The sequence below is a fragment of the Trachypithecus francoisi genome, unplaced genomic scaffold (genome assembly GCF_009764315.1).
Source record: "Trachypithecus francoisi isolate TF-2019V2 unplaced genomic scaffold, Tfra_2.0 Lachesis_group14, whole genome shotgun sequence".
Classification (NCBI taxonomy): Eukaryota; Metazoa; Chordata; class Mammalia; order Primates; family Cercopithecidae; genus Trachypithecus; species Trachypithecus francoisi.
In genome coordinates, this window is record NW_022681459.1 from 56,684,130 (window position 1) to 56,711,261 (window position 27,132).

At 48.2% G+C, this 27,132-nt stretch overlaps 2 protein-coding genes across 17 annotated transcripts in view; one reads left to right on the forward strand and one right to left on the reverse strand.

The window, feature by feature from the left end:
* The window catches only part of SMC1B (structural maintenance of chromosomes 1B), a 66,718-nt gene extending 65,165 nt beyond the window's left edge, over positions 1 to 1,553 (forward strand). The window contains exon 25 of the mRNA XM_033233610.1: positions 960 to 1,553. Coding sequence (XP_033089501.1) covers positions 960 to 1,061 — 102 coding nt within the window. The 3' untranslated portion in view covers positions 1,062 to 1,553. The remainder of the gene's footprint in view (positions 1 to 959) is intronic.
* A 2,094-nt stretch (positions 1,554 to 3,647) lies between these two features.
* Positions 3,648 to 27,132, reverse strand: part of FAM118A (family with sequence similarity 118 member A) — a 32,884-nt gene continuing 9,399 nt past the window's right edge. For 2 of the 16 annotated variants that reach the window (XM_033233619.1, XM_033233618.1), the window contains exons 2-9: positions 23,780 to 23,835; positions 22,773 to 23,028; positions 19,014 to 19,235; positions 15,447 to 15,575; positions 13,438 to 13,723; positions 10,791 to 10,823; positions 9,663 to 9,845; positions 5,115 to 5,198 (exon numbers count right to left, since the gene is read on the reverse strand). In XM_033233619.1, the coding sequence (XP_033089510.1) occupies positions 9,679 to 9,845; positions 10,791 to 10,823; positions 13,438 to 13,723; positions 15,447 to 15,575; positions 19,014 to 19,235; positions 22,773 to 23,028; positions 23,780 to 23,826 (1,140 nt within the window). In that variant the 5' untranslated portion in view covers positions 23,827 to 23,835 and the 3' untranslated portion in view covers positions 5,115 to 5,198; positions 9,663 to 9,678. Of the gene's footprint in view, positions 5,199 to 9,662; positions 9,846 to 10,790; positions 10,824 to 13,437; positions 13,724 to 15,446; positions 15,576 to 19,013; positions 19,236 to 22,772; positions 23,029 to 23,779; positions 23,898 to 27,132 lie in introns of those variants that run through there. The other 14 variants (XM_033233617.1, XM_033233615.1, XM_033233624.1 and 11 more) reach the window with 11 other exon arrangements.

Sequence of the window (27,132 nt, forward strand, 5' to 3'; positions counted from 1 at the left end):
TGGTGTTTTCCGAGACAATACATAGAGATTGAAGATATATTTTAAGTGAAAAAAGCAAATGGAAAATTGCAGAACAATAAGTAGTTTTGTTTTGTGAAATAATAGTCCATGTTGATTTACACTAACTGTTAACATTATACTTATTTCTGTAATGTTTCAGTGTTTTAACCAAAAACAAATGCACTATGGTAGAGCAAGGAACCATTTATCTTCCAAAAGTATCTGAGGACAAAACAAAGAAATACATTAGAAGTTCCAAGTTGTGGCCGGGCGCGGTGGCTCAAGCCTGTAATCCCAGCACTTTGGGAGGCCGAGGCAGGTGGATCACGAGGTCAGGAGATCGAGACCCTCCTGGCTAACACGGTGAAACCCCGTCTCTACTAAAAATACAAAAAACTAGCCGGGCGTGGTGGTGGGCGCCTGTAGTCCCAGCTACTGGGAGGCTGAGGCGGGAGAATGGCGGGAACCCGGGAGGCGGAGCTTGCAGTGAGCCCAGATCACGCCACTGCACTCCAGCCTGGGCGACACAGCGAGACTCCGTCTCAAAAAAAAAAAAAGAAGTTCCAAGTTGTATAGTAACTTCTAAAATGTGAACACACCTTTCTCAAGCCATTGAAAATACTAATCTGAACTCATGGAGTAGAGCCACTAGTTCAGATCATATGGTTTTGGACAGTTAGGATTTACTTCCTGAATGTTCCTTTAAGCAAAGGTAAAATTTTACCTTCCTGCGCCTACAGAACGTTAGGGGACCACCTGGAAATATTAATGCATCAGTAATGGAAATTCTCCTACCAGATAACACCAAAAAAAACCCACAACCGATGTAAATGCTGATATCTTTTTAGGTTGAAGAAGATTCCTTTTAAATGCAATTCTAGACTCACTAATGGCTCTTATTTTACTTTAACAATACTTTTTCCCTAATTAAGAGAACTTTTAACTGTCTTCTATTTTAGTACGATGACTGCATGTTCAGCCGAATTTTGACCCTAGATCTTCTTCAGTATCCAGACACTGAAGGCCAAGAAAGCAACAAGAGACACGGAGAGTCCCGCTAGGGGCAGCCCTGCAGCGGGCTCCCGATCACTGTTCAGTTTCCACTCGAATACTCACACAGCTCCTCCACAGACGACTTCTGCAGCAAGCATGACCAGCATGGTGCACCCTGCAAGAGAAACCTTAGTTGCTGTAGCCAGAGGCTGTAGCTCACTTCAGTTGAGTGTTCAGACCCCTTTCTAGTTAGTAGGGAAAGTTTTCAGTGAGAGCTGGTGTCAAATGAGTTTTTAAAAAACAAACAAAAGGTACAACTTTGTACTATTAATTCTAACTTCCATTTTGAAATAAGCTAGTCTGGTTAGAAAAATTTTGAATTCGGCTTCATCTTCACTCTGATCTTGCCTTGTTCCCAAGTAATCTTGAAGGGAACTACTCTTTGGTTTTTAAACATACTAGTTATAAGATTGTTAATAAACTGTTGAACCTCGCTTTTGGGAAATGGTTTCAGAGAAACTATGTTAGTATTGAAAATATCAATAAAAAATGTTCTAATTCAGATATCGCCAATGTAGAATTTTAGAAGCCAAAAAAATACTTTAATGGTGAAATTGAATTATATCTGTTTCAATGCAATCCGAATTCTTCTAAATAGAATTTCTGTTATGGAAATATTGAAGAATACAGAGTTTCTCAAGTGACAACTGACTTCTCCACTTACAAACGTTGTTATGTGCAGGAAAGCTGCACTTTCACCACTTCATTTCTACTTCAAAATGGAACAAGACAGGCTGGGCGTGGCAGCTCACACGCTGGTAATCCCAGCACTTTGGGAGGCTGTGGTGGGTAGATCACTTGAGCTCAGGAGTTCGAGACCAGCCTGGCCAATGTAAAACCCTGTCTCTACTAAAAATACAAAAATTAGCCAGGCATGATGGGGTGCGCCTGTAATCCCAACTACTTGGGAGGCTGAGGCAGAAGAATCGCTTGAACCCAGGAGGTGGAGGCTGCAGTGACCTGAGATTGTACCACTGTACTCCAGCCTGGGTGACAGAGACTGTCTCAAAAAAAAAAAAAAGGAACAAGAAAATTCTGAGGTGGGCTTCCACTTTAGACCGTTTTGGGCCCAAGTGGTAACCAAGGAGTAGCCTCCTGAGTAAATGTATCCGTTTTAACAATACTGTTTCATGTAATAACAGAATGCACTATATGAGGAAGAAATTAAATCTCAAAAAGATTTGGTTCCTTCCCTGAGGGGGACTTCCAGTATGGTGAGATAGCTGACCTCTATGAACTGCAGACAGCAGATGCAACTCTATTTGTCCTTCTTTTTTGACACGGAGTCTCGTTCTGTCGCCCAGGCTGCAGTGCAGTGGCACGATCTCTACTCACTGCAACCTCCACCTCGTGGGTTCAAGCAATTCTCCTGCCTCAGCCTCCCAAGTAGCTGGACTACAGGCATGTGCCACCGCGCCCGGCTGATTTTTATATTTTTAGCAGAGACAGGGTTTCACCACATTGGCCAGGCTGGTCTCGAACTCCTGGCCTTAAGCGATCCCACCTGTCTCAGCCTCTCAAAGTGCTGGGATTACAGGCGTGAGCCTCCGCGCTTGGCTGTTCTCTTTCATAACTTTGACTTACAGACAGAGTGTCAGTGATCCCACCAAATTCAGTCATTTCTGATATAACAGAGCATGCCCAGTAACCTAATTTAAGGGCCACAGTACATATTCAGGCTTTGTTGAGATAGTCAGGAGGTTCTTAGCAGGTACTTGTATAACTTTAAAATGTAACCATTTTATTTTTATATTTTTTAGATGGAATTTCCCTGTTGACCAGGCTGGACTGCAGTGGTGCGATCTTGGCTCACTGCAACCTCTGCCTCCTTGGTTCAAGTGATTCTCCTGCGTCAGTCTCCCAAGTAGCTGGGATTACAGGCGCACGCCACCACGCCAAGCTCATTTTTGTATTTTTAGTAGAGACAGGGTTTCACCATGTTGGCCAGGCTGGTCTCAAACTCCTGGCCTCAAGTGATCTGCCCACCTCAGCCTCCCAAAGTGCTGGGATTACAGGTTTGAGCTACCTGCCCTGCCTTAAAATGTAACCATTTTAAAATGTAATGGCTATTCTAGCTTGAGGCAGTAAACAGCAGGGCCAACTTTGTTGCCTCCTCATGTGATGTTTCTCACTGACTAAACTAGACACAAGCAAGTGCACTATGCTGGAGTTGCTTCTAATCTATCAGTCGCATTGGAATAAACTTTACATTCTACAACGAGCATACAACAGAACCAACTAGATACATCCATTTGGTACAGCAACATGGCTGCGTCCTCCAGCAGAGAACACAAAGCTTTTCTTACAATGGGCTGTAATGAGCTTTACATCCTACTGCATAGCATCCTCTATGCCTGTAATTCTGCTATACCCTGTGTCTGGCCAGCTCTCAGATTCAGATATTCCCTGACTGCACTTAGTAAATGACATTAAAAAAAATAATTTATAATGTTTGCTTTTTAAAACATTTAAACACATTCAAGTAATCATTTAGTTGATTTCACAGTTGGGTTGCGCAACTCAAGCTAAAAATTCTCACTAAATAACATTCTAGCAAGCCATGGCATAACTAAAGAAACACTGAGCACACAGGGTTGAAGTTAAAATTTTATTTATGGCTGGAGTGGCATAAAAGATTTGTTTTCCATGCTTCAAAAAGAAAAAAAAAAGTTTTCAGGCTTATCTCCCTCCCTTTGCATCCTACCCTTCTGTTTCCTGTTCTTAACTTTCTCTGTACCTGTGGGAGTCATCCATGGGGAGTGTCACAGGGCTTGGCAAGAAATGTCAAATTGAAGATAAGTGGCCTCAAACTGAAACCAAGCAGGGCCGTTTGTTTCCAAAGAGAACCCCCCACTGTAGGGCCACTCATGAATCACCACAGAAGCAGCTGCTGCGTCACAGAGAAGCTCCCCAGGCATCAGCAGCGCACCCAGCACAGCCGTTTCATGTGGGTGAACCTGAGAAGGTTTAAAGTGTTGCAGGCCCTTTTCAAGTTTTGCCTCCCTCACTCTCTGCAAACTCCCTTAATATGGGCCATAGAAGAGAATTTTAAGAGACAATAACAGACTTGCAAAGCCTGGAATTTATAATGTTTGAAACCTGGTCTTTCAAACTTGGGCTGTCCCGGTTGTCAGTGCCACAGTGGCCCTGCACAACGCTGGCCTGAACTTCTGCAAAGGGCCTCTGGCTCCTCCGATTTCACAATTCTTAGCAATATCAGACCTGTGTTTCTTTGGAACAGAAGTTACTAAAACAACCTAATTCCAAAGAAGCCCTTTGATCCAGTTGTTCTCCCTAAAAACATACCATTTTCACTAGCAGATTCATTCTTTACTATTTAACAGTGGAACAAACATACCTTTAAAATGCTTTCTATAGTAACATGTTTCCATAAACAAATTATAAGATATGTTTATTTCACTGGGCACAGTGGCTCATGCCTGTAATCCCAGCACTTTGGGAGGCTGAGGCGGGCGGATCACCTGAGGTCAAGAGTTCGAGACCAGCCTGGCCAACATGGTGAAACTCCCAACTCTACTAAAAATACAAAAATTAGCCAGGCATGGTGGTAGATGCCTGTAATCCCAGCTATTCAGGAGGCTGAGGCAGGAGAATCACTTGAGCCCAGGAGGTGGAGGCTGCAGTGAGCTGAGATCGCGCCACTGCACTCTGTCCTGGGTGACAGTGAGACTCTGACTCAAGAAAAAAAAAAAAAAAAAGTCTATTTTGTATTTTCTCTTTGGCAACTACTGTTGCTTGAACAGTCTTTACTCTTCCCCTTTTATTACAAAAATACCACCTTGACAAAAGAGAGCCTGTCAGATAGGAACGGGAACACCAGGTCCACCCCTTCCCATGGATTCTGGCCCCTGAGGTAGCTGTCCATCAGTCCTTGCAAAGTCCACCTGAAGTGTGTCCACGTCACCTCCTGCACAGTTCAACACACAGGGGAGCCCTCTCACCCAGCCTTGAGGGCCACACGTGTGCCCATGTGGCTCTCTTGGTGCATATGAGGTTTTGCAATCAGAGATCCACGTGGAGTTCTCCATACACTCCTCTTCGTTTGGGCACTGTGGTTACAGAAGGCTGGTTTTCAAGTTGCAGGTTTTACTGGTTTTAAAGATTTCAAGACCCTCCAGCATCATCTGTTTAAATGAAAGAACGAAAAGCCCAAGGGTTAAAGTCCAGCTAAAAGAAGTTACTTGCAATAGATTTCTATTTCAGAAACTGCTTTACAATTGTTCTTCTGTGCGGAAGACTTAGAAAACCCCTCCACAATGGAAACAGTAGCCGCTGTCTGGAAATGACCTTGTGTAAGTATCGATACCATCAGGGGATCAACCAAGGGATGACAATTACATTTGCAACCATCTGTGGGAATCTCAATCCATGAACATGGATGCTCTTTCATTTCTCAGTGGACTGAGGATGGGGCAATTTCAACAAACATACAGTGAGAGCCTGCTGGAGGTATGGAGAAGAAGCCTGTCAATTCCTCTGGGATCCCCGGGCTTGGCTTCTCTCACCCACATGCAGGACAGACCAAGGCTTTCTGTACAACAGAGGCCAGGAGCTTCACCCTAAGGAGACATGACTGTGTGGGGACAGCTGGGGCTGCAGGTGCAGGTGATGGCGTCTAGGAGCACAGATCTCACAGGTATCCCTGCCCAATGCTCCATAGCAAGGTCTACCAGGCAGTAGGCCCTGCCTCCTGATGTGCACACCAGTCAGAGGTAGGCCACGGGGGGACAAAATCTATGTACACAAAACGAGCAACAGCAGAAGAAAGCCAATCTATTGAGCATAATCGCCCGGGCCTTCGTTCTTGTCAGCAGGCACTGGAGGAGCCCAGATGTGCAGAGAACAAAACAAGGAACATGAAAGAAAGTAGTGGGAAAGAACCACCTACCCCAGAGGAAACAGTTCACAGAACACCAGTTTGGTGTTTTGTTTTTACTTACACGATGGTTCTACTAGCTGAACTCACAATCCAAATATTTGCAAAAAGATTTCAAACAGTCTGATCCAAAACACTATCAAAATCTACTTCTCTAAAACGTGTGTGCCCCCAAGTGCACCTGAAGTTCTATAAAACTATTATTATTTTATCTTTTTTGAGACAGAGTCTTGCTCTGTCACCCAGGCTGGAGTACAATGGCACAATCTTGGCTCACTGCAACCTCTGGCTCCCGGGTTCAAGCAATTCTCCTGCCTCAGCCTCCTGAGTAGCTGGGACTACAGGCACCCGCCACCACACCCGGCTAATTTTTGTATTTTCAGTAGAGATGGGGTTTCCCCATGTTGGCCAGGCTGGTCTCAAACTCCTGACCTCAGGTGATCTACCTGCCTCAGCCTCCCAAAGTGCTGGGATGACAGGCGTGAGCCACCACACCTGGCTGTAGTTGTATAAAACTAAACGAGAGGATGCCGAGTCTGCAACAGCTGCCCCTCACAGCTCTCCCATGAGGACCCCCACACCAGTTCACTCTCATCTTTCCTGCCCCTGGACGGCAGGACGCTAGGGCGCCCCCACCCCTGCTGCCAGCCCTTACTTGGCGCTGTAATTCACTCTGCAGGTGGCCCTTTTAGAACTGCCTTATTTTACTTGACTAAGTTTGCACTCACTATGAATCTTTATAAACATGTACTGCTGCACATGGTCCCTGTGGTGTTGAAGGAACATGCAGGGACATAATACTGCTCCAACATACCCACTGAAGGATTTAAATGTTAAATGAAGAGGCCGGGCGCGGTGGCTCAAGCCTGTAATCCCAGCACTTTGGGAGGCCGAGACGGGTGGATCACGAGGTCAGGAGATGGAGACCATCCTGCCTAACACAGTGAAACCCCGTCTCTACTAAAAAATACAAAAAACTAGCCGGGCGAGGTGGCAGGCGCCCGTAGTCCCAGCTACTCGGGAGGCTGAGGCAGGAGAATAGCGTGAACCCGGGAGGCGGAGCTTGCAGCGAGCTGAGATCCGGCCACTGCACTCCAGCCTGGGCGACAGAGCGAGACTCCGTCTCAAAAAAACAAAACAAAACAAAACAAAGAAATGTTAAATGAAGAGGTAACTGAAAAGCTGGATGCTTCATAGCTCTCAGAAATTTTTGGTGGACTGCTATATAGGTATTTAAGAGTGTTTTACTTTGGTTTACTTATATAAAGTACTAAAATATAAACTCCTATTATATGAAAATCCTCTCTCCCAATGTTTTCAGGAATGCAGTAGAGTCAGATAACCAGGTTGACTTCTGTCTCCAGAGTTCTCACAGACATAGAACAGCAGATGCTCTGAGAAAAGGTAACTAAGAAAACAAGAGCTTGGCCGGGCACAATGGCTCACACCTATAATCCCAGCAGTTTGGGAGGCCAAAGTGGGTGGATCACAAGGTCAGGAGTTTGAGACCAGCCTGGCCAACATAGTGAAACCCCATCTCTACTAAAAATACAAAATTAGTCGGGCATGGTGGTGTGCGCCTGTAGTCCCAGCTGCTCAGGAAGCTGAGGCAGGAGAATGGCTCGAACTCAAGAGGTGGAAGTTTTGGTGAGCCGGGATTGCACCACTGCACTCCAGCATGGGTGACAGAAGACTGTGTCTCAAAAAATAAAAAAAAGACATCAGAGAAAACTTAAAAGACAGTGGAAATCAATCCAGGCAATCCCAACTAGTATGACTTCCAGAAAGGGAGAACAGAGAAGATGGAAAGAAGAAATAAAGAGAATCACAGACTATTCCAGAACTGGAGAAATGGAGGAAGAAAAAGAACACGTGAATAAGGCAGGGAAAAAAAGTTTTCCACCTAAATACATCCTCACTGAATTTCTTTTTTTTTTTTTTTTTTTTTGAGACGGAGTCTCGCTCTGTCGCCCAGGCTGGAGTGCAGTGGCCGGATCTCAGCTCACTGCACGCTCCGCCTCCCGGGTTCCCGCCATTCTCCTGCCTCAGCCTCCCGAGTAGCTGGGACTACAGGCGCCGCCACCTCGCCCAGCTAGTTTTTTTGTATTTTTAGTAGAGATGGGGTTTCACTGTGTTAGCCAGGATGGTCTCGATCTCCTGACCTCGTGATCCGCCCGTCTCGGCCTCCCAAAGTGCTGGGATTACAGGCTTGAGCCACCGCGCCCGGCCCCTGAATTTCTAATCAAGGGAAAAGGGGACCCTAAAAACTCCCAGGAAAAAAAGCAACGGGTACCTTCAAATCACTGGGAACAGGTTCCCATCAGACCCTCTTCATAGAAAACCTGGTCTTCAGACAGTGGAGTCTAGGGGAATCACAACCAAGAATCCCACACCAAAACTACCAACGAGCCTGAGGATGGCAGACACCTGCAGACACATCGCCCTCGGGAAGCGACCCCGCACGGGGCTCTGCAGAAGCAGCCTCAGGAGGTACTCGCAGGATGGACGGGGGGCCAGAACAAGGGAGACCTGGGCCTCCATCTCGGAGAAGAGGAGGGAAGCTCGGGAGGCAGGCACACAGCAGTCCCCCACGGAGCCGACCAGGAGAAGGTGTCCTGGGAGACGTGGGGTGGCAGGATGAAGAGAATGCATACTTTTTTAAAAAAAAAATTCTTAGTTCTGAAAGCTGAGGGAATGCATACATTTAAGAATATTGGGAAACGTTATTGTTTGGAAAACAAAGGGGAAAGAAGAACCTAAAAACTCCTCAAAAAATAAGAAGTAACACAAATGTCTTAAAGCCCCAATATTAAACAATAAAAAATGGGAGAATGGAATGTAAGAACAAGCCACATTTGACCCTGACATTGAGAACACATCTGCAGCTGGCACAGGCGCCGTGGCACTGGGCCCACGGCCACAGCCACAAGCTGGCTAAGCAGGAAAGAACACTGACGCTGTTTTCATCAAGGAAATGCTTTTGTTTGCCAACTTTTATAGTCAACCTACAGACAGACTGGGGGTGTCATTTCCTTTCTGTCCTGTCACCACGGAGACCAACAAAACGGGGAAGCCAGCGGGCTACGGGGTGGGATACACAAGCGGGGGCCCATCCAGCCCAGGCTTCGTGTTGGGAACTCTGGCTTAAGTATGTTATTTAAAGAATGAGAAATAACACACAGCACTAGACAAACCTGGGAGGAGAGGGAGGGACCGGCACGAACGAGCGAGATCGCCCTTCGTAGTGTCAACAGAGAGGCCTATTCAAATACACTGTTTAGATAGTTCAATCACTTACATCTTAGTCTGTAACAGAGGCAGCACAGCTCAAATGATTTAAAGTGCTTTTCTACAGAGACTCAGGTGACATGCATCAGGCTAGTGGTCACCCTTAGGGGCTGGAGGAGGCTGGAGAGTGACAAGGGGGTTCCTGGCAATGCTGCTTCCTCAACTGGGTGTGATTAGATGGGAGCGTTCACTTTGCAAAAATGCACTGAGCTGACCTTACATAACTTGTGCACCTTTTTTCTTTTTGTAGAGAGCACCCTTCTGCAAGCTGCACCTTCCTAGTGTATGTTTTCTCCGTAACAGTTTTCTAAAGAGGTACCAGCACCTCTGGGCAGTTGGAATTGGGTTAGGGTGAGAGGTCAGGGTCTCTGCTAAGCCTCCTGTGCTCTCTGGCCCTGACAGAATGTATGCACCATCCTCCTACCATAGGGCCCGGGGCATTAAAGCGCGGCCTGGTCCCTGAAGATGCCTGCCAACCAGACAGACCTGAGGCAGCTCCCCACAAAAAGAACAGACACAATACCAGTATCTGATTGTCTGAGTTTTTTTGAAACTTCAATTCCATTCTCTTCTAACTTCCTCTTTGCACAGTCCTGGCATGCATTACCTGAAAGAGGAAAATTTATTCAGAAGCTTGTTTATTTAGAATCCACCCGTCAAGGCACAGTTTCTAAATGTGACCTTACTGAAGCATTGGCCAAACAGAACCTGCCATCCCCTGCAGATGACACTGACCACACTACGGCTTCTCTCCAAAGAAAGCCATGCTTCCAGGAGTCACATTTCAGTAAGAAAGCAACTGTAATAAAGATGTCCTTTCGCATGGGTATAGGTGGATGAGAAGCTGACTGCAGCGGTTTTATACTTCCTGCACCACTAACATGGATGTGATGCGAGCAGCTCCCACATGGATGCACGTTTTCTCATCTGTGAATGCACTGGGCCAAACAGGCAGGGAAAACGGGGCTGCGCACAGAGGCCTCCACGCCACTCACCAGAGTCCCTTTTACCCAAATGGCTCAGCAAGGGGAGGCACCTGGTGCCCAGTTCACACACAGGAGGACGCTTGTAGCCACCAAGTCTTGTTAAATGTATAAACAGGCAGAACTGAGCCCAGCAATAAGAGCGTTCACATTTCAAACAAGTGTTAAATAGAAAGCTTCTGTGTGAAAGCTCAGACCCGTGCAATGAATACTGCGGAAGAGCTGGGTCATTCTAAGGCACCGTATCTTGCACCACATGGTATCACCCAAATAGAACCTGTTCCAAGTCCCCTGTCACTCTTGGTTCTAGGGCAAGAAATTATTCTCAGGTGCCAGCTGGCCCACGTGTGATCCGGCTGTGCTTCCTCGTCAAAGGGACGGCCTTTAGTCTCTCGGTGTGGCAGGGACCATGCTAAAGCTTGAGTATTTATCATCTTCAGTGGGACTGTCTTAATATAAGCGAATTATTTAAGGTGAAAAACAAACGTTTATGATTTTACAGTTAATGACAGAAGACAATGGAATGTGTAGGCAAAAAACAGGCTGGCAAGAAGAAAGATCTGCTTTACCCAATAATGTGGTGCTGTCCACTCGGTCAGCATCTGAAGGAGAAAGAAAAGCAGTCAGTGGAGCCGAGACACCCAGAGCTCGTCCTCCTCAGCTGCTGGCAGGCAGTGACTAGGAACGGCAGTGACTGGCAACAGGCTTCTGGGCAGCTCAGCCCACATGGGCGGTGGGCTCCTGGGCCGCTCGCTGCCCTCTCTTCTGCACCTCCCAGGCTTGGCGCGAGGACTTGCTGAAGGAGCCAGCTGGCACAGGGAACGTGGCGTGGTGTCTGCGGTCGCTAGCATGACTGTCACCGTCATGGGCCTCCTCTCCCATCAGGAGTGGCACTCCAGGAATTCGAGTACAAATGTCCTTCATGACACAGCCACAGATTAAAACTCCCAATGACCTTGCAGTCTTCGGGCAGCCTGTCGAATCCACTTGCCTGCCCCAACCTGGAAAGGGAGCCTCAGCGGGACAGAAAGGAGCCCGAGCACATGCAGGGTTACTCTGGGTCCTGTTCTTCCGGGGAGTGTGGGGGTGGAATGAGAAGCGGCGGACGGGGGCAGAGATGAGGAAAGCCCGCTGCCTCTCTGCAGAGCCACGCACGTGGGCCGGTGCCAGGACGCACCAAATGGTGTATTTTGCTCTGCAGTCGGGCCAGGATCCCAATCCCAGCTTCAAAATGTCTGGGCACTAACTGGGCACGTGTGCCTGTGCCAGCTCCGCTCGTCTCGTCTACGAAATCATCTACTTACTAGTGCTCCATGCTGCCACTGAAAACCCAACTAAGGTAAGAATATGGACCTCCCAGTAGAGGGTGACACACGGCAAGCAGGAGCTCCTTTCTTCTGCCCTCAATAAGAATTATACTTTTATTTATGGAAATGGAACTTACATTGGTCCATTTTGCTAATTATTAGCAATTTTGAAAAGAAATGATAGTGGTTAAAAAAACAAGAAAAACCTTAGCTGTTGGATTAGCTGTACATTCTCTAGTCTCCAAGTTCACAGCTGGTCACAGATACCTGCCTCTGTGGCTTACCTGGTTCCAGTGTGTGGTGAGTGTGCCTGGGTTTCCTGTTACAATTCAATGAGCCAGCACAGGCCTTTCCAAGCTTGCCATCATCAATGTTTTATGATGCCAAACTCGCAGCTATTAATTCCCTTATGTTAAGATGACCAAGTTTTAGAATTTCTCAATTATCCTGGTCATTCCTGATAGATGAGCAATTTCTCAAAAGGGCCAAGAAGCAGTACTTAAAAGAGGTGCTGCATTCAGAACAGGGACATTCAGAACACGGAAAATACATTACTTGAAAAAAGAAGTCAAGTGTTCATGAAATCAGATTGTGCTTGTGAAGTTGTAACTTTTCAACTGCAGTGACAGGACACAAATATGAGATATCTGCATCTTTCAAGTGTTAAGTATCACAACTGATAAAGCTAGCCTGGTAGTTTTCTTTCTTGGTTAAGGAAACCTGAAACAGGAATAAATGTGTCCAGCTATACATGTGTGTACAGCTGTAAACTTCAAAGTTACTTTATGTTTTGTGTTTAGAGACAGGGCTTGCTTTGACATCCAGGCTGGAATGCAGTGGCGTGACCACAGCTCACTGCAGTCTCTAACTCCCGGGCTCAAGAGATCCCCCGACCTGAGCCTCCAGAGTAGCTGGGATCACAGATGTCCACCACCAAACCCAGCTTTTTTTTTTTTTTTTTCTTTTCTTTTTTTTTTTTTTTTTTGAGACAGAGTCTCGCTCTGTGGCCCAGGCTGGAGTGCAGTGGCATGATCTCGGCTCACTGCAAGCTCCGCCTCCCAGGTTCACACCATTCTCCTGCCTCAGCCTCCCGAGTAGCTGGGACTACAGGCGCCCGACACCACGCCCGGCTAATTTTATGTATTTTTGGTAGATATGGAGTTTCACCAAGTTAGCCAGGATGGTCTCAATCTCCTGACTTCGTGCTCCACCTGCCTCAGCCTCCCAAAGAGCTGAGATTACAGGCGTGAGCCACCGCGCCCGGCCCAAACCCAGCTAATCTTTTAAAACATTTTTGTAGAGACCAGGTCTCCCTATGTTGCCCAGGCTAGTCTTAAACTCCTGGGCTCAAGCAATCCTCCTGCCTTGGCCTCCCAAAAAACTGGGATGACAGGCATGAGCCACCGCATCCAGCCTGAAGTTAAAGTTCTAGTTACAGACTGTCACTAGGACACCAATTACTCCAATCTTCTCATTTTAAATTCCAGAGGCAGTTTTTAAAAATAATAACTGGAAGATTGGTGAATTTTCTGGATAGGTGAATCACATCAAAGAGAGACAGCAACAACTGGAAGAGCCCTTGAGTTTCGTACTTGAAAAGCGAAGGCAGCCAGGTGCAGCGGCTCACGCCTGAAATCCCAGCACTTCAGGAGGGCGAGACCAGCCTGAGCAGCATGGTGAAACCCCGTCTCTACTAAAAATACAAAATTAACCAGGCGCAGTGGCACATGCCTGTCATCCCAGCTACTCGGGAGGCTGAGGCAGGAGAATCCCTTGAACACAGGAGGTGGAGGTTGTGGTGAGCCAAGATGGCGCCCCTGCACTCCAGCCTGGGCAACAAGAGCGAGACTCCGTCTCAAAAAAAAAAAAAAAAGGAAAAGGAAAAGGCAAGTGAAGCCAGATCCGATACCTGGGCTTTGCTGTTTGCAGATCTGAGTGGCGAGGTCTTGCACATATCCTGGAAAATGGTCAAAGCAGTCCCCGTAGGACACAACTTTGATTCCGTGCAGAAGCATATCTGCCTGATGCTTAAAGAAATGGTCTTCATTCTCCTTCAGCACCAGCATGTAGTGCTCCAAATCCACCTTATTCGGCACGGAGTAGAGAAAGAGGGCCTGGAATATCTGGTCACGAAGGGTCTCTCCACAGCCCACAAACAGAAAGGACTTGGTGCGGTATAAGTTCTGCAGGACTTCCTAGAAAACGCCAATGGAGAAATCGGGTGCTCATGTGAAAGACAGCAAGAGCTTGTGACTAACCAAGTCACATCCCTGTGCTTTTACATCACTGCTCCCTGAGTCACATGCGTGTGCTTTTAAATCCCTGCTCCCTGACAGGCATTCCGAGGGCCACCCTGAGGAACACAGTTAGAAGGACAGTGTCGTCTCTGATGTGGCACTCAGGTCACCTCACAGCAGCAGCCCGTGGTGGTAAAGACCAAAGCTGGGCTGAGCCTGCCTGTCCCCACCTAAGCCAGGGTAACTGGTCTCGGCCGAGGTGGGTGGCAGTGCACACGCCCCTTACAGCAAGGCCAGCCGCTCCGCACACTTACCAGGGAAGTCACCAAACTCAAATTTTCTCAAACTGGGTACAATTTTAAATTACTAAAAAACATAAAATGAGGACAGTAAATGTTTTCAGTTCAGAATTATGCACATAAAACACCCTGAAATTAATGTTGACCTCAGTGGGTCCTAGGTGGGAATTCTTGCAGGGGTGGTTTTACAAATGAGGGCAGGAGAGCTGAGGAGGGGATCAGTGACCATGACTGACGGGGTCGGGTGGGCAAAGAGAAAGCAGATTGTGTGGGATCACTTAGGCAGGCAGGAGGGAATCACCAATTCAGCTAACCAAATATCTCAGAGAGGCTCAATCTCAGCACAGGTATTTCTTATAACCAAGCAGTATTAATGATGTAACTGAAAAGCATCTGCCTAGTCCCTCATCCTGCTGACACCTGTCACGGCATGACACCAGCCCAGCGCTAAGCACTGAGGAACGCGGCGCCTAGCTGTGTGCCTGCGGGTGAATCCACAGACACCGAGTTTCTCAGTGATTAACAGAAGAACAGCTTTTCCACACTTCATTCTAGGGCATCAGGAAGACCTCACAGCCGGGCGTGGGGGCACACACCTGCAGTCCCACCTACTCGGGAGACTAAGGCAGGAGGATCCTTGGGCCCAGGAGTTCAAGGAAGCAGTGAGCTTTAATCATGCCACTGCACTTCGGTCTGGCCCACAGAGCAAGACCCTGTCTATTTAAGAAGAAGAAAAATAAAAACCTCACAGAGAATGAAGTTTTATTTACTTTTATTTTTTATTTTTAGAAAGGAGGTATCACTCTGTTGCCCAGGCTGGAGTGCAGTGGTGTGATCCCAGCTCATTGCAGCCTCTCCCTCCTGGACTCAAGCGATCCTCCTGCCTTGGCCTACCAAAGCGCTGGGATTACAGGCATGAGCCACTATACCAGGCCAAGAATGAAGCTTTACAACTAGAGGAAGGAGAGCAGAGAATTTCAGACTAGAAGATGCCTGGAGAATAAGGACCACATTCTAGACTGCACGGGGCCCTGTATGTCATGCTGAGGAGTTCCACTGTACGCCTGGGCAGGTGAGAACCACCAAATGGCTGGGGCTGGCTCCTGGAGGGGTAAGGGCAGATCTATGCTTTTAAAGCAATCATGGATTCCCTCCTCCAACGAATGTTCGCCAAGCATCTACTCAACATGGAGGCACCATGCAGGATCCCAGAGACACAGACGAGGACAAGAGACGTGGCCCCTCTCTCAGCAACTGTGTGAGGGTCAACCCAAAGGGCACAGAGGCCTGGAGCCTGCGAAGCCACTCGACTGCAGCCAACGGCCAGTGGCCACCAGGAATCCCCCAGAGGACGCACCGATGCTAATTAGGACGGGCCGTACCATGACTTCTGCGTCTTGAGTGACGTCTTTATACCCCGATGGGTCCAGCACCATCCCGCAGGGGTCCGTGTAGAGGCCGTGAATGTGGAGGACGCCGTACTTGATGTGCCCTCTTGCCCACTCAAGGACCTACCAAACATCAAGCCAAGACAAACACATCCTCAAACTGTTTCAAACAGAGAGAAGAAAACACTGAAATTGGATCTATAGTTTTTCAACTTATCTTGGAAAGAATCAGAGAGACACTTCACTTTACAATTACACCTTCAAAACCTCAGAGAAACTCGGCTGTGAGCCCTAGTTATTCCCGTCCCACGACAGTACAATTACGCCTGTAAAACCTGAGAGAAGATCGGCTGTTAGCGCCAGTCATGCGGGTCCCGTGATAGCAGAAGAGCTTCTTTAGCTGGGCGTGATGGCTCATGCCTATCATCCCAGCTACTCAGGCCAAGGCCAAGGCCAAGACTTGAGCTCAGGAGTTCGAGACCAGCCTGGGCAACAAAGTCAGACCCCATCTCGGGGGGAAAAAAAAGGAACTTATTTAAAGACAGTTACATAGAAAATGTCTTTAACACTTGAGATTACTGCAAACTGTTAAGAATGATTACTTTAGGTGGGTTATGGGGACTTTCACTTCTACGTTATATGTTATATTTTAATTACTGCTATTTCTGTATTACTTCTACACACCCAGAAAAAAAGATATATATATATATATATATATATATGGGGAAAAGTGTTTATCAGATAGCTAAGTACATTCCTTTCAGTTCAAGATACAGAACACAGGACCTGATAAAGATGCCCATCAGGTCACCGTCGAGTCATCTGCACCGCGGGGCCCGTGCAGCAGCAGGTGGAACGGACACAAACGCCCACAGCCCTGCCGCCATCACGGGGCAGTGAGCCAGCTGGCAGTTCTGTTTATGCAACTGTCTGTTTCCAACAGCAAGCCTCAGCAGTGGGGACCGTGTGGCTGAGACGCAGAGAGCAGGTGTCTACCCCACGGCACTGCCGGCAGGAATGGGTGCCTTGGCCCTGCCCATGCCCCTCAGGCGGCCCTGCCCCTGTGTACACCACCCCGTGCAGAAGGGGAGCAGGGGCTGCAGCCGAGCCCAGCCCTCACACGGACACTGGGGTCTGGATGAGACATCATCTCTGCGTAATTCAGTTTCTTTGTACACAGAGCGGGGCCAGGGCCTTCCCTCACAAGGCAGCCCAGACAACACAGGCAGCAGTGTTAGTTATGAATAACATAAGCAGACACACAAAAATCACAAGTGTGTCACAAAAGAAGTATCAATAGTCACGTGAAACTATGCTCAACCTTTAGTAATAGAAGAAATCAATGTTGAAAATTTTCAGCTATCAAATGGACAAAGCATATTTCATTTTGTTTTTTAATAACACCATGTGTTGGCAAGATACAGGAAATGGATACTCCTACACACAGCCACTACCAGGAGTGTAATTGGCGCTCTTTCTGGAAAACAATTTGGTAATTTACATCATCAGTCTTTTAAAATATTCATACCTTTTGACCATAAAACTCTTATAGGAATTGACCTTGAAAACAGGACATAAAAGTATGAGGACCCTGTAGTGTTATTTGTAACTGTAAATACATGCTAACTGATACAGTTTGGACCTTTGTCCCCACCCAAGTCTCATGTTGAATTGTGATCCCCTGTGCCAGAGATGCGGCCTGGCGGGAGGTGCTTGGATCGTGAGGCAGGATCATCCCTCACGGCTCGCTGCCATCTTCGTGATAGTGACTTCTTGAGAAATCTGGTCATTTAAAAGCATGTGGCACCTCCTCCCTGCCACTCTCTCTGTTGCCATGTGACATGCCTGCTCCCACTTTGCCTTCCGCCACTACTGGAAACTTCCTGAGGCCTCCCTGGAAGCAGACGCTGCCATGCTTCCTAGACAGCTGTGGAACCGTGAGCCAATTACAGCTCTTTTCTTTACATATTACCCAGTCTCAGGAATTTTTTGTTTTCCTTTTGTTTTGTGAGACAGGGTCTCACTCTGTTGCCCAGGCTGGAGTGCAGTGATCTCAGCTCACTGCAACCTCTGCCTCCCAGTTCAAGCTATTCTCCTGCCTCAGCCTCCTGAGTAGCTGGGATTGCAAGTGCGCGCCACCATGCCTGGCTAATTTTTGTATTTTTAGTAGAGATAGGGTTTTGCCATGTTGGCCAGGCTGGTCTCGACCTCTTGGACTGAAGGGATCCACCTGCCTTGGCCTCCCAAAGTGCTGGGATTACAGGCGTGAGCCACCACACCCAGCCTCGGGTATTTCCTATATAGCAGTGTAAGAATGGCCTAATACGCTAACAACAGAGGCAGGATAACAATTTTAATTTAGTATTATAATCTTATTGCCATTTAAATCATGCTTTTTAAAAATGCTTAATGACAGGAACATAGTAATATAGTTTATAATATTAATATAATTATAATATAATCACAGTCCATAATATAAAGAAAAAAAATCAGGATTAAATCTTTGCATATATTACAATCGCAATTTGTTTTTAAAAAATTCACAGTAGGCCGGGCGCGGTGGCTCACGCCTGTAATCCCAGCACTTTGGGAGGCCGAGACGGGCGGATCACAAGGTCAGGAGATCGAGACCATCCTGACTAACACGGTGAAACCCCGTCTCTACTAAAAATACAAAAATTAGCCGGGTGTGGCGGCGGGCGCCTGTAGTCCCGGCTACTCGGGAGGCTGAGGCAGGAGAATGGCGTGAGCCCGGGAGGCGGAGCTTGCAGTGAGTGGAGATCGCGCCACTGCACTCCAGCCCAGGCGACAGAGCGAGACTTCATCTCAAAAAAAAAAAAAAAAAAAAAATTCACAGTAATAGGACTGTGGCTGATTTTGCTTTTCTTTATTATTTTCTTTACTGTCCACATTTCCTCAAATGACCATAATGAATAAATGCAGATGAGAAATGCTTACATACCTACAGGACAGAACACATAAAGAAAATAAGAGCAAGTTGCGCAGAGCTGGTGGCTTACACCTGTCACCCCAGTCCTCTGGGAGGCTGAGGCAGGAGGATTACTTGAGCCGCAAGTTCAAAGCTGCTGTGCAGTATGAGTTATGATTGTGCCACCGCACTCCAGCCTGAGTGACAGGGCAAGACCCTGTCTCTGAAAATACAAAATAAGAGCAGGAAAGAGAAGTCCTGAGATGCACGCAGCGCTGCCCCATCAGTTCCCAGCCGCCCTGCGGAGGCCGGCTCAGCCTTTTACATCCTAGTGTCTTGTCTTCCTGTGGAGCACAGTACCCAGAGGATGCCAGTGTGCCACCTCCCATTCCTACTCTTTTAAGAGAAAGGGGCTCACTCTGTCACCCAGGCTGGAATAAGTGGCACGATCATAGCTCTTTTCAGTCTGGAACTCCTGGGCTTAAGCAATCCTCCCACCTTGGCGTCCCCAGTAGCTGGGACTGCGGGCAGGCACCACCACGCCTGGCTACTTCATTATTAATTCACTGCTCTAGAGTGAAAGCTGCTCCTAACCACAGAGCTCCCACACCTGGCACAGCCACAGCCCGTACCTTAGTCTTGTCCTTCAGGTCCAGAGACTCCATGGGCTTGCTCTGCTGCTGCCCAAAGATCTCCAGCAGGTTGTCGTAGTTGGTGGTCAGGACCATGGTGCCCCTGTCCATCAGGCGGAGGATCGACTGCAGCACCAGAGGGTTCTGGATGTGCTGCTCCAGGTTGTCAAACACCTCCATCAGGCAGTCCTGGAAGAAGTTGGGCTTGGTGTCACCTGTGCGCTACAAAAAGATGGAATGACAGTTACAAAAACATCAGCTCTTAACTACTGAGCAGCTAAACAGGCCATGTTCTGGGTGCCAGAGATACAGCAGCTGAAAACAAAGAAAAGCTGGCTTCACAGAGTGCACTGAAACTCCAGAGCAGGGGGCAGGCAATGCACACGTGTAGCATGCCACCGGTGACGCTGCCATGGGAAAGCAGGGCAGAGACGGGGCAGGCGCTGTCGGGGGAGGGTGGCCAGGACCAAGGCACTAGGGAAGCCTCTCTGAGAAGTGGGCATCTGAACAGGGCCCTGAGGAGGTGAGGACTCATGGAAAATGTTCTAAGCAGAGGGAAGAGCAAGGCCACAGCACTGAGGTTATGGCTCAGGTACATCCCAGGTCAGCAAAAGGCCACTGAGGCAGGAGAGGAGTGAGGGGAAGGGTCGGCAGCAGAAGCAGATGACCTGGGTCTTTAAGACCACGGTAAAGACTCTGGCTTTCCCTGAGCGCTGCAGAGTCCCAGTTTTCTCTTTCTCAGTGGTATATGAAACAGCGTGTCTTCATGGCACCTTCAGTGAGGTGGGAGGCAGTGTTTCTTTTCTTTTTTTTTTTTTTTTGAGATAGGGCTTTGCTCTGTCATCCAGGCTGGAGCACAGTGGTGCCAGGATAGCTCGCTGCAGCCTCCGACTCCTGGGCCCAAGCGAGCTTCCCACCTCAGCCTCCCAAGTAGCTAGGGCCACAGGTGCCACTGCCACACCCAGCTCACTGTATTTAAAAATAATAATAATAATTTCATCTTTTATTTTATATTATTTCATTTTTCATTTTATCATTTTATGTTTTGAGACAGAGTCTCACTCTGACACCCAGGCTGGAGTGCAGTGAGTGGCACGATCACGGCTCACTGCAGCCTTGATCTCCCAGGCTCAAGTGATCCTCCCACCTCAGCCTCCCAAGTAGCCGTAACACCTAGTTAATTTTTTAATTTTTTTTTTTTTTTTGAAGCAGTCTTGCTCTGTCACCCAGGAAGGAGTGCAGTGGCGTGATCTTGGCTCACTGCAACCTCCCCTCCCGATTCTCCTGCCTCAGCCTCCCAAGTTGCTGGGACTACAGATGTGCACCACCACACCCAGCTAATTTTTGTATTTTTAGTAGAGACGGGGTTTCACCATGTTGGCCAGGCTGGTCTCAAACTCCTGACCTCAGGTGATCCATCTGCCTCAGCCTCGCCAAGTTGTGGGACTACAGGCGTGAGCCGCTGTACCCGGCCTAAAATTTTTTTTATTTGTTGTAGAGACGAGGTCTCGCCATGTTGCCCAGGCTCATCTTGAACTCCTGCCCTCAAGTGATCCGCCCACCTTGGCCTCCCAAAGTGCTGGAATTACAGGTGTGAGCCAGCACACCCGGCCCGTAGTGCTGCATATACTCTGAGAGACACAAGAGGATCAGGACTGAGGCCTGGCCTCCAGAGGCAGCCCTCAGTGATCACCGGTGGCCTTGACAGGAGCTGCCTCCTGTCGGTGAGGGCTTGGCTCCAGGCTCCCTGGAGTCTCTCCAGCTGTGCTGTTGCAATGTGGGGTGATTCTCATGTCCACTTGGATGATTCTTCCTGGGATCATGGCCTCTAAATTCCACCCATCACTCTCCTCCCATGGTACTGGCCCATCTCAGCCGTCCACACCACAGCACCCCAGGCCTCATCATTACCAAGACCCGGATCCTTTCCAGAACCTCTGGGCCAGCTTCCCCTGTCCAGCCACTCCCATCTGCCCACCTCTCTAGCACTTGGCTCCCGGGGAAACTTCAAGCCCACTGAGGCCCGTGAGCTACTGACCCCACTACCACCGACCAGTCACTCGCTGCCCTGCTGTCCTGCCTTCTTCCATTGAGCAGCTTAGAGTCTGTAATGGATCACTACAACTTCCCCAAATACACTTGCAAGCCCCTCGCCCTTCTCTGGCATTGCTGGAATTCCTGATGCAACCAACTCTCAGCTTCCCCGTGCCTGTTCCCCAGCTCTCAACACAGCTGTGCCAGGACCTCACCTCAACACTCCCTGAGGGAGGTTTTCAAAACACACAGCCGTGAGCAGAAGAGCTGAATGATGCTCAACTATGTTTTCAAGACAAAGGACTCTCATTCTAGACAAACGGCCTCTCTTCACATGCAGGACAATGAGGGCCCTCAGGGCTGCCCAGCGACCCCACTACCCTTCCCTGCCCTCCCTTCAACTCCTCCCTTCTTCTTCTTAGGAAGGGTGAGAAAAGAGGAAATATTTTAGGTCTTGTGGGCCATAAAGTCTCCGTTGCAACTACGCACCTCCGCCTGGAGGCATGAAAGCAGCCACATACTATAGGTAAATGAAAGGGCGTGGCTGCCTGTCAGAACCTCACCTGTAAAAACAGGCCCAAACAAGGCCATAAATGTCCACCTCCTGGCCTGTGATGAGGGTGGTCCCTTATTAATAAAACATCCACGTGTGGCAGACTCACCTAACTAAAAACACTCCTCAAGCTCTGGCAAAGCTAGGTGCAGCCCTAGGTAAAACCGGCCAATGAGATGAAAAAGAAGTGGTGTATGTGACTTCGGTGGTGGCCCTTGAAGCCCCCACTTCCTCCCCTGCACGCACTCCCTGCGCACACATGTCATCTACAGCTGCTCACAGAGCACCAGACTGCTGAGGGTGGCAGAGCCAGCAAAGAGGAATCCTGCCCAGCCACCGTTTTCTCCTCGGGCTGCCCACCCGGGTCTCCAGGTGGGAAGTATAAAGGTGCTCACATGAAGCCATGTGGTTTAAGGTCTCCTTTCACAGTTAACCTCAACTCTGCACTCTCCTTGCTGACGAGCTCTTTTCCCTGCTCTCTCCTCTGCTCAAACCTCCAACATCTCGTCCTCTCAGATGGTGGCTGTGCCTCTTCAGTAAATACAAGAGTAGAAGACAGCGCCTGCCAAGAGCTCCAGCCACAGGGTCCAGCTTCCCAGCCTTTATGCCCACACCTGGGCTGACCTGGGACAACAATGGCCTGCCGCACCTCCCCCTGCACCAGACCCATCGGCCCCAGGGCCTCGCTCAGGAATAGCTCCTGCATCATCAGTGCTTCTCCTCGCAACTAGATCATCTCCACCACAGACAAAGAAGCTGGAACTTCTCCCATCTTCAAATGTTTTCTAGGAAGCACTTGTCATCTGAAGAAATATGGCTGGCCTGCTTACACCAAACATGCCTAAGGGATATCCCTTCACGAAATGGACATACAATCCCAAAGTTCATACTGAGTGCAGCTGGACCATCTCCCTGAGACCATCTCACACAGTCAGGCTCTATTTAATAGGAGTTACTTTAGGAGCCCCGCGCTGCACTGTGCCTGGCATTCCCTCAATTTTAAAAGACGACTCTCCAATGGACTCAAGGATTTCTGGCTCATCAGCCCAACTCTGCTGAACACTGAACATAAGTTAGGCCTGCAGAGTTTAACATTAGGTTCACAGACTCATCCAACCTGGTGCAGAACCAAGCTGTCCCCAAGAAACCAGAGGTACTTGTCTGACACTTACAGGTGACATCTTCCGGATCAGATCATGGGCGACAACCAACAGGTCCCGGTCCTTTGTCACTTTCCTCCGGAAGTCGGCGATGTCTCCGGGGTGCAGCACCTCCAGCTGCTCTGCGGCCTCAATGACGGCCTCGATGCAGCTTCTCCACGAGCAAAGGGCAGGGATTCCCGGGGCCACGGCTGCGCTGACACCAGTCCCGATAACCAGGAGCAGCTCCTGGGGCTGTTTCCGGATGAGGCTTTTTAAAAACTTTCTACTTGAAAACAAGGAAGGGAGAGAACGCAAGTCAAAGCGGAGACATTGCAAACACCAAGTCTGGAACTCTCTGCGGGTTCAGGCCTTGTGCTGCACACACACACACACAGTCCCCTCACACGCGGGACGCCAGCCTGTGTACCCTTCTCCGTGTATGTATTTCACGTTCTACCCTTATTCCTTAAAGGATGTGGGACGGCTGTGTCTCATGCGTCTTAAGTTGCTCAGTGTTAAGCTCATGTTTAAGTGATACATATTTGTGAACCAGAAGTTCAGCAATTTTCATTCCTTTGAAGCAGCACACAGCTTATGAACACAAATGATGACAAAAGGACCCCTCCTTGCAGTGATGGATAAGAAAGTTACGGGCAAATGCTGGTTTTCTGCCGCCCACCATTCCCAACCCATTCTACAGTAAGTGCCTCTTGATTGCGCTTCACTTTACAGCAAACGCAGCCTGCTGTCCATCTGTAGTCAAAGAGTTCCTTCTTAGGAAGCCCGACACTGCCAGTTCTAGACCTGACCCCTCTAATGACATGGTGCTCGGTTTGGAGGCTGGGCAGAAAACTGCCTTCTGGAATGTTCCTTACACTGAAGTCAAGGGTGGAAAATGGCCCTCGAGGTTCCCTCATGCCCCAGTGTTTCCACTTCACCTTGGCCTTTGCAGGTACTAAAGAACAGGCACGCAGACTCCCGAGAGATGCTAGATGAAGTCAGTGAAGCTGCTTGAAGGCAGAGCTGCCTTTAATTACCTGGATTTTTGTTCACTTCTATTTGTTGTCTTCTCCACTGAATCCATCTGTGAATTCTGAAGGGAAAAATTAGTCAGAAGTGACTTCTATTTCCCAGGTCCAAGTTTGTATTTGTACCCTGGAAGAGAGTGAAGGCTAGAATTAAAATGGAAGGTCCTCGACCTTTATTTAAATTAGAATATCTGAAGAATGTCATATGCAAATGACGCACACCCAAAACGTTTCCTAAGCCACCATTCCTCGTCTCACGTGACTCATCGGGCTAGTTGGACTCTCGCAGTTCTACACGCGACAGCACAGAAGGAAAACACACACACAGGCCCAGATGGAGGGGTGGGCTCCGTGGGCTCCAGGCTGGGGGTTTCGCTGTCTCTTGGGACACTGCTCTAGAAGAATTTCCAGTGCACATGAACACAGATGACTTATCACAGAAGCAAAACAGTAAGCGGCACAACAAAGCGAAGCCAAAGGTGGTTTTGCGGAGGAAGCCAACGAGTGCTCTAAGGTGCGCAGCGCTGGGCTGGAGCATGGCCCTTTCTCAGCATCAGCACCCGCTCCAAGGCACCACTGAAATCTCCCCTTGGCCTTACTGAAATCTAGTCAAAAGAAGTCATCCAAGTAAAAAGCCAATTCTTACCTTATATAAAAATAGAAATCCCAAACCATCTGGGTCTCTATCACCAAGCTATCTCCATATTCCTTAGTTTTTCCAAAATCAGACCAGATGTGGTAATCCCAGCTTGTAATCCCAGCATTTTGGGAGGCCAAGGCGGACAGCTTGAGCTCAGGAGTTCAAGATTGGCCTGGGCAATACAGCAAGATCCTGTCTCTATAAAAAATTTTTAAAATTTGCCAGGCATGGTGGTGCATGCCTGTAGTCCCAGCTACTAGGAAGGCTGAGGTGGGTGAGTTGCCTGAGCCTGGGAGGTCGAGATTGCAAGGAGCTGTGGCCATGTCACGCCACTCCACTCCAGCCTGAGTAAGAGTGAGACCTCGTTTCAAAAATAAAAAATAAAAATTTTCCAAGATCACATTTTCCCCCAATTCTAGAAATAATATCTACTATAAGCAAGGAAAAATACAGAAAAACAAGGTTTTGCCTATAATCCTATGACCTCTGAGCATTAACTGTTAACATTTATATATTTTCTCTACTCTCTTTTAAAATTGTTTACAAGGGAGGCTGAGGCAGGAGAGTATCTTGAACCCAGGAGGTGGAGGTTGCAGTGAGCTAAGATCACGCCACTGCACTCCAGCCTGGGCAACAGAGCAAGACTCCGTCTCAAAAATAAATAAACAAACAAAAGTGTTGACATCATTTGAGAACACAGTGCATATCCTACTTTTTCATGCATTAAAATAAATATATCTCCTTTATGTTATTAAAAACTATTCATAAATGTAAGTGTAATGTACATATATGTGTCTTACTGACACATCTCTGATGCAGAATGTCAGTATAACACTCTGACGACCAACTTGGTGCACAAAGCCTATATATTGTGAAATTACTTATTTAGGAGAGATTTCGGAGAAGAACTGCTGAGTTAGAGAGTATGAACACTGTAAAGTATCTTAGCACACACTACCAAACCGCTTTCCAGAAAAGTGGTCAGCAGAACGCGTCGGGGCTTGCTTTGCCACATCCGAACCAGCACTGACTGAACATGACTTCAGCAGAGTACGGTGGCTCACATCTGTAATCCCAGCACTTTGGGAGGCTGCGGCGGGAGGATCCCTTGAGCCCAGAAGTTCACGTCCAGCCTGGGCAACATCATGGGGAAACCCCATTTCTACAAAAAATACAAAAATTAGCCAAACGTGGTGGTGCTCATCTGTAGCCCCAGCTACTTGGAAGGCCGAAAGGTAAAATCACCTGGGCCCAGGAGGTGGAGGCTGCAGTGAACCACGAGTGTGCCACTGCGCTCCAGCCTGGGCCACAGAGTGAGACCCTGTCTTAAAAAAAAAAAAAAAAGGAGAAGCAGGAGGAGGAGGAGGAGGAGGAGGAGAAGAAGAAGAAGAAGAAGAGAAGAAAGGAAGAAAAAGAAAAATTACCTTTTTTTCAAAGACGGAGTCTCACTCTGTCACCAGGATGGAGTGCAGTGGCACAGGTCCACACCACCACATCCGGCTAATTTTTGTATTTTTAATAGAGATGGGATTTCACCATGTTAGTCAGGATGGTCTCGATCTTCGACCTCATGATCCGCCTGCCCTGGCCTCCCAAAGTGCTGGGATTACAGGCATGATCCACGGCGACTGGCTGAAAAATCACTTTTTCACATGTGTAATCTTCACTCACACACACACACCCCGCCACTAGAATCATGTCATCAAAAGTAATTTTCCAGGGTAAGGAAACAAGGCTTAACCAGTCCATAAGCATCATGAGATGGCAGAGCTAAATGGGATCCCGGTTATTCCCTGAAAATGTATACAACTGCCTAAGTCCATGCATACATTTTCCCAGGGAGAGTTCACAGCTTCCATCAACTCCCAAACATGTCTGCGACCTTCCCCCAAATGCTAAGAACCCACAGTCCACAGGCCAAGAAAGCGAGGCTCACAGACGCCTGTAACCTGCCCCAGGGAAGGACTGGCAGTCGGCCCGGGCTAGGCCCGAACACTGGTCCTTCTTCCCACCGAGGAGTTAATATCCATCACCAAACTCATCGTTTTTGTTTTTTTGATCTACTAGATCCTTTCTAAGGAAAGTAACAACTGTTGAGTTTCTCCACTGTATAACAGAATCCCTCCACCACATGTTAATAATATAAGCAACTCTGGACCCCATTCCTGAGATTTCAATGACTGATTTAACTGTTCACCAATCCTCAGTTTTACCAACTATAAAACATGGATTCTTGCTAATGTGCTGAGTTTGGGAAGCTCAGGCCTCTGTATGAAAGTGCTCTGAAAGTTGGAACTGCTGAGTCCAACAGCTCAGGCTCTGGCCTGTGGATGAGGCTGCCCCGCACTTCCCTTCCTGGCCTCCTGCTACGGGGCAGGACTCAGGAGCCACTCCTGTTCAATCCTATTTGGAAGGGGACGATAAGAGGGCTCATCAGCTGACTAATCCAAGTGCTCCCACTCCTGGCCCCCAAAATAATCCACATCACTTCCAAATAGTTACTCCTCCCTGTCTAAGAGAAGGGCTTGTTTAGCTCAGCCTTCTGTACATGACATTTTAGAATATTTTTTAAACACACACTAGTCAACCAGTGACCTAAAAAAACCACATGTCCAAAACTGTTACCACAGTAAAGAACTTTCTGGCCGGGCGCGGTGGCTCAAGCCTGTAATCCCAGCACTTTGGGAGGCCGAGATGGGCGGATCACAAGGTCAGGAGACCG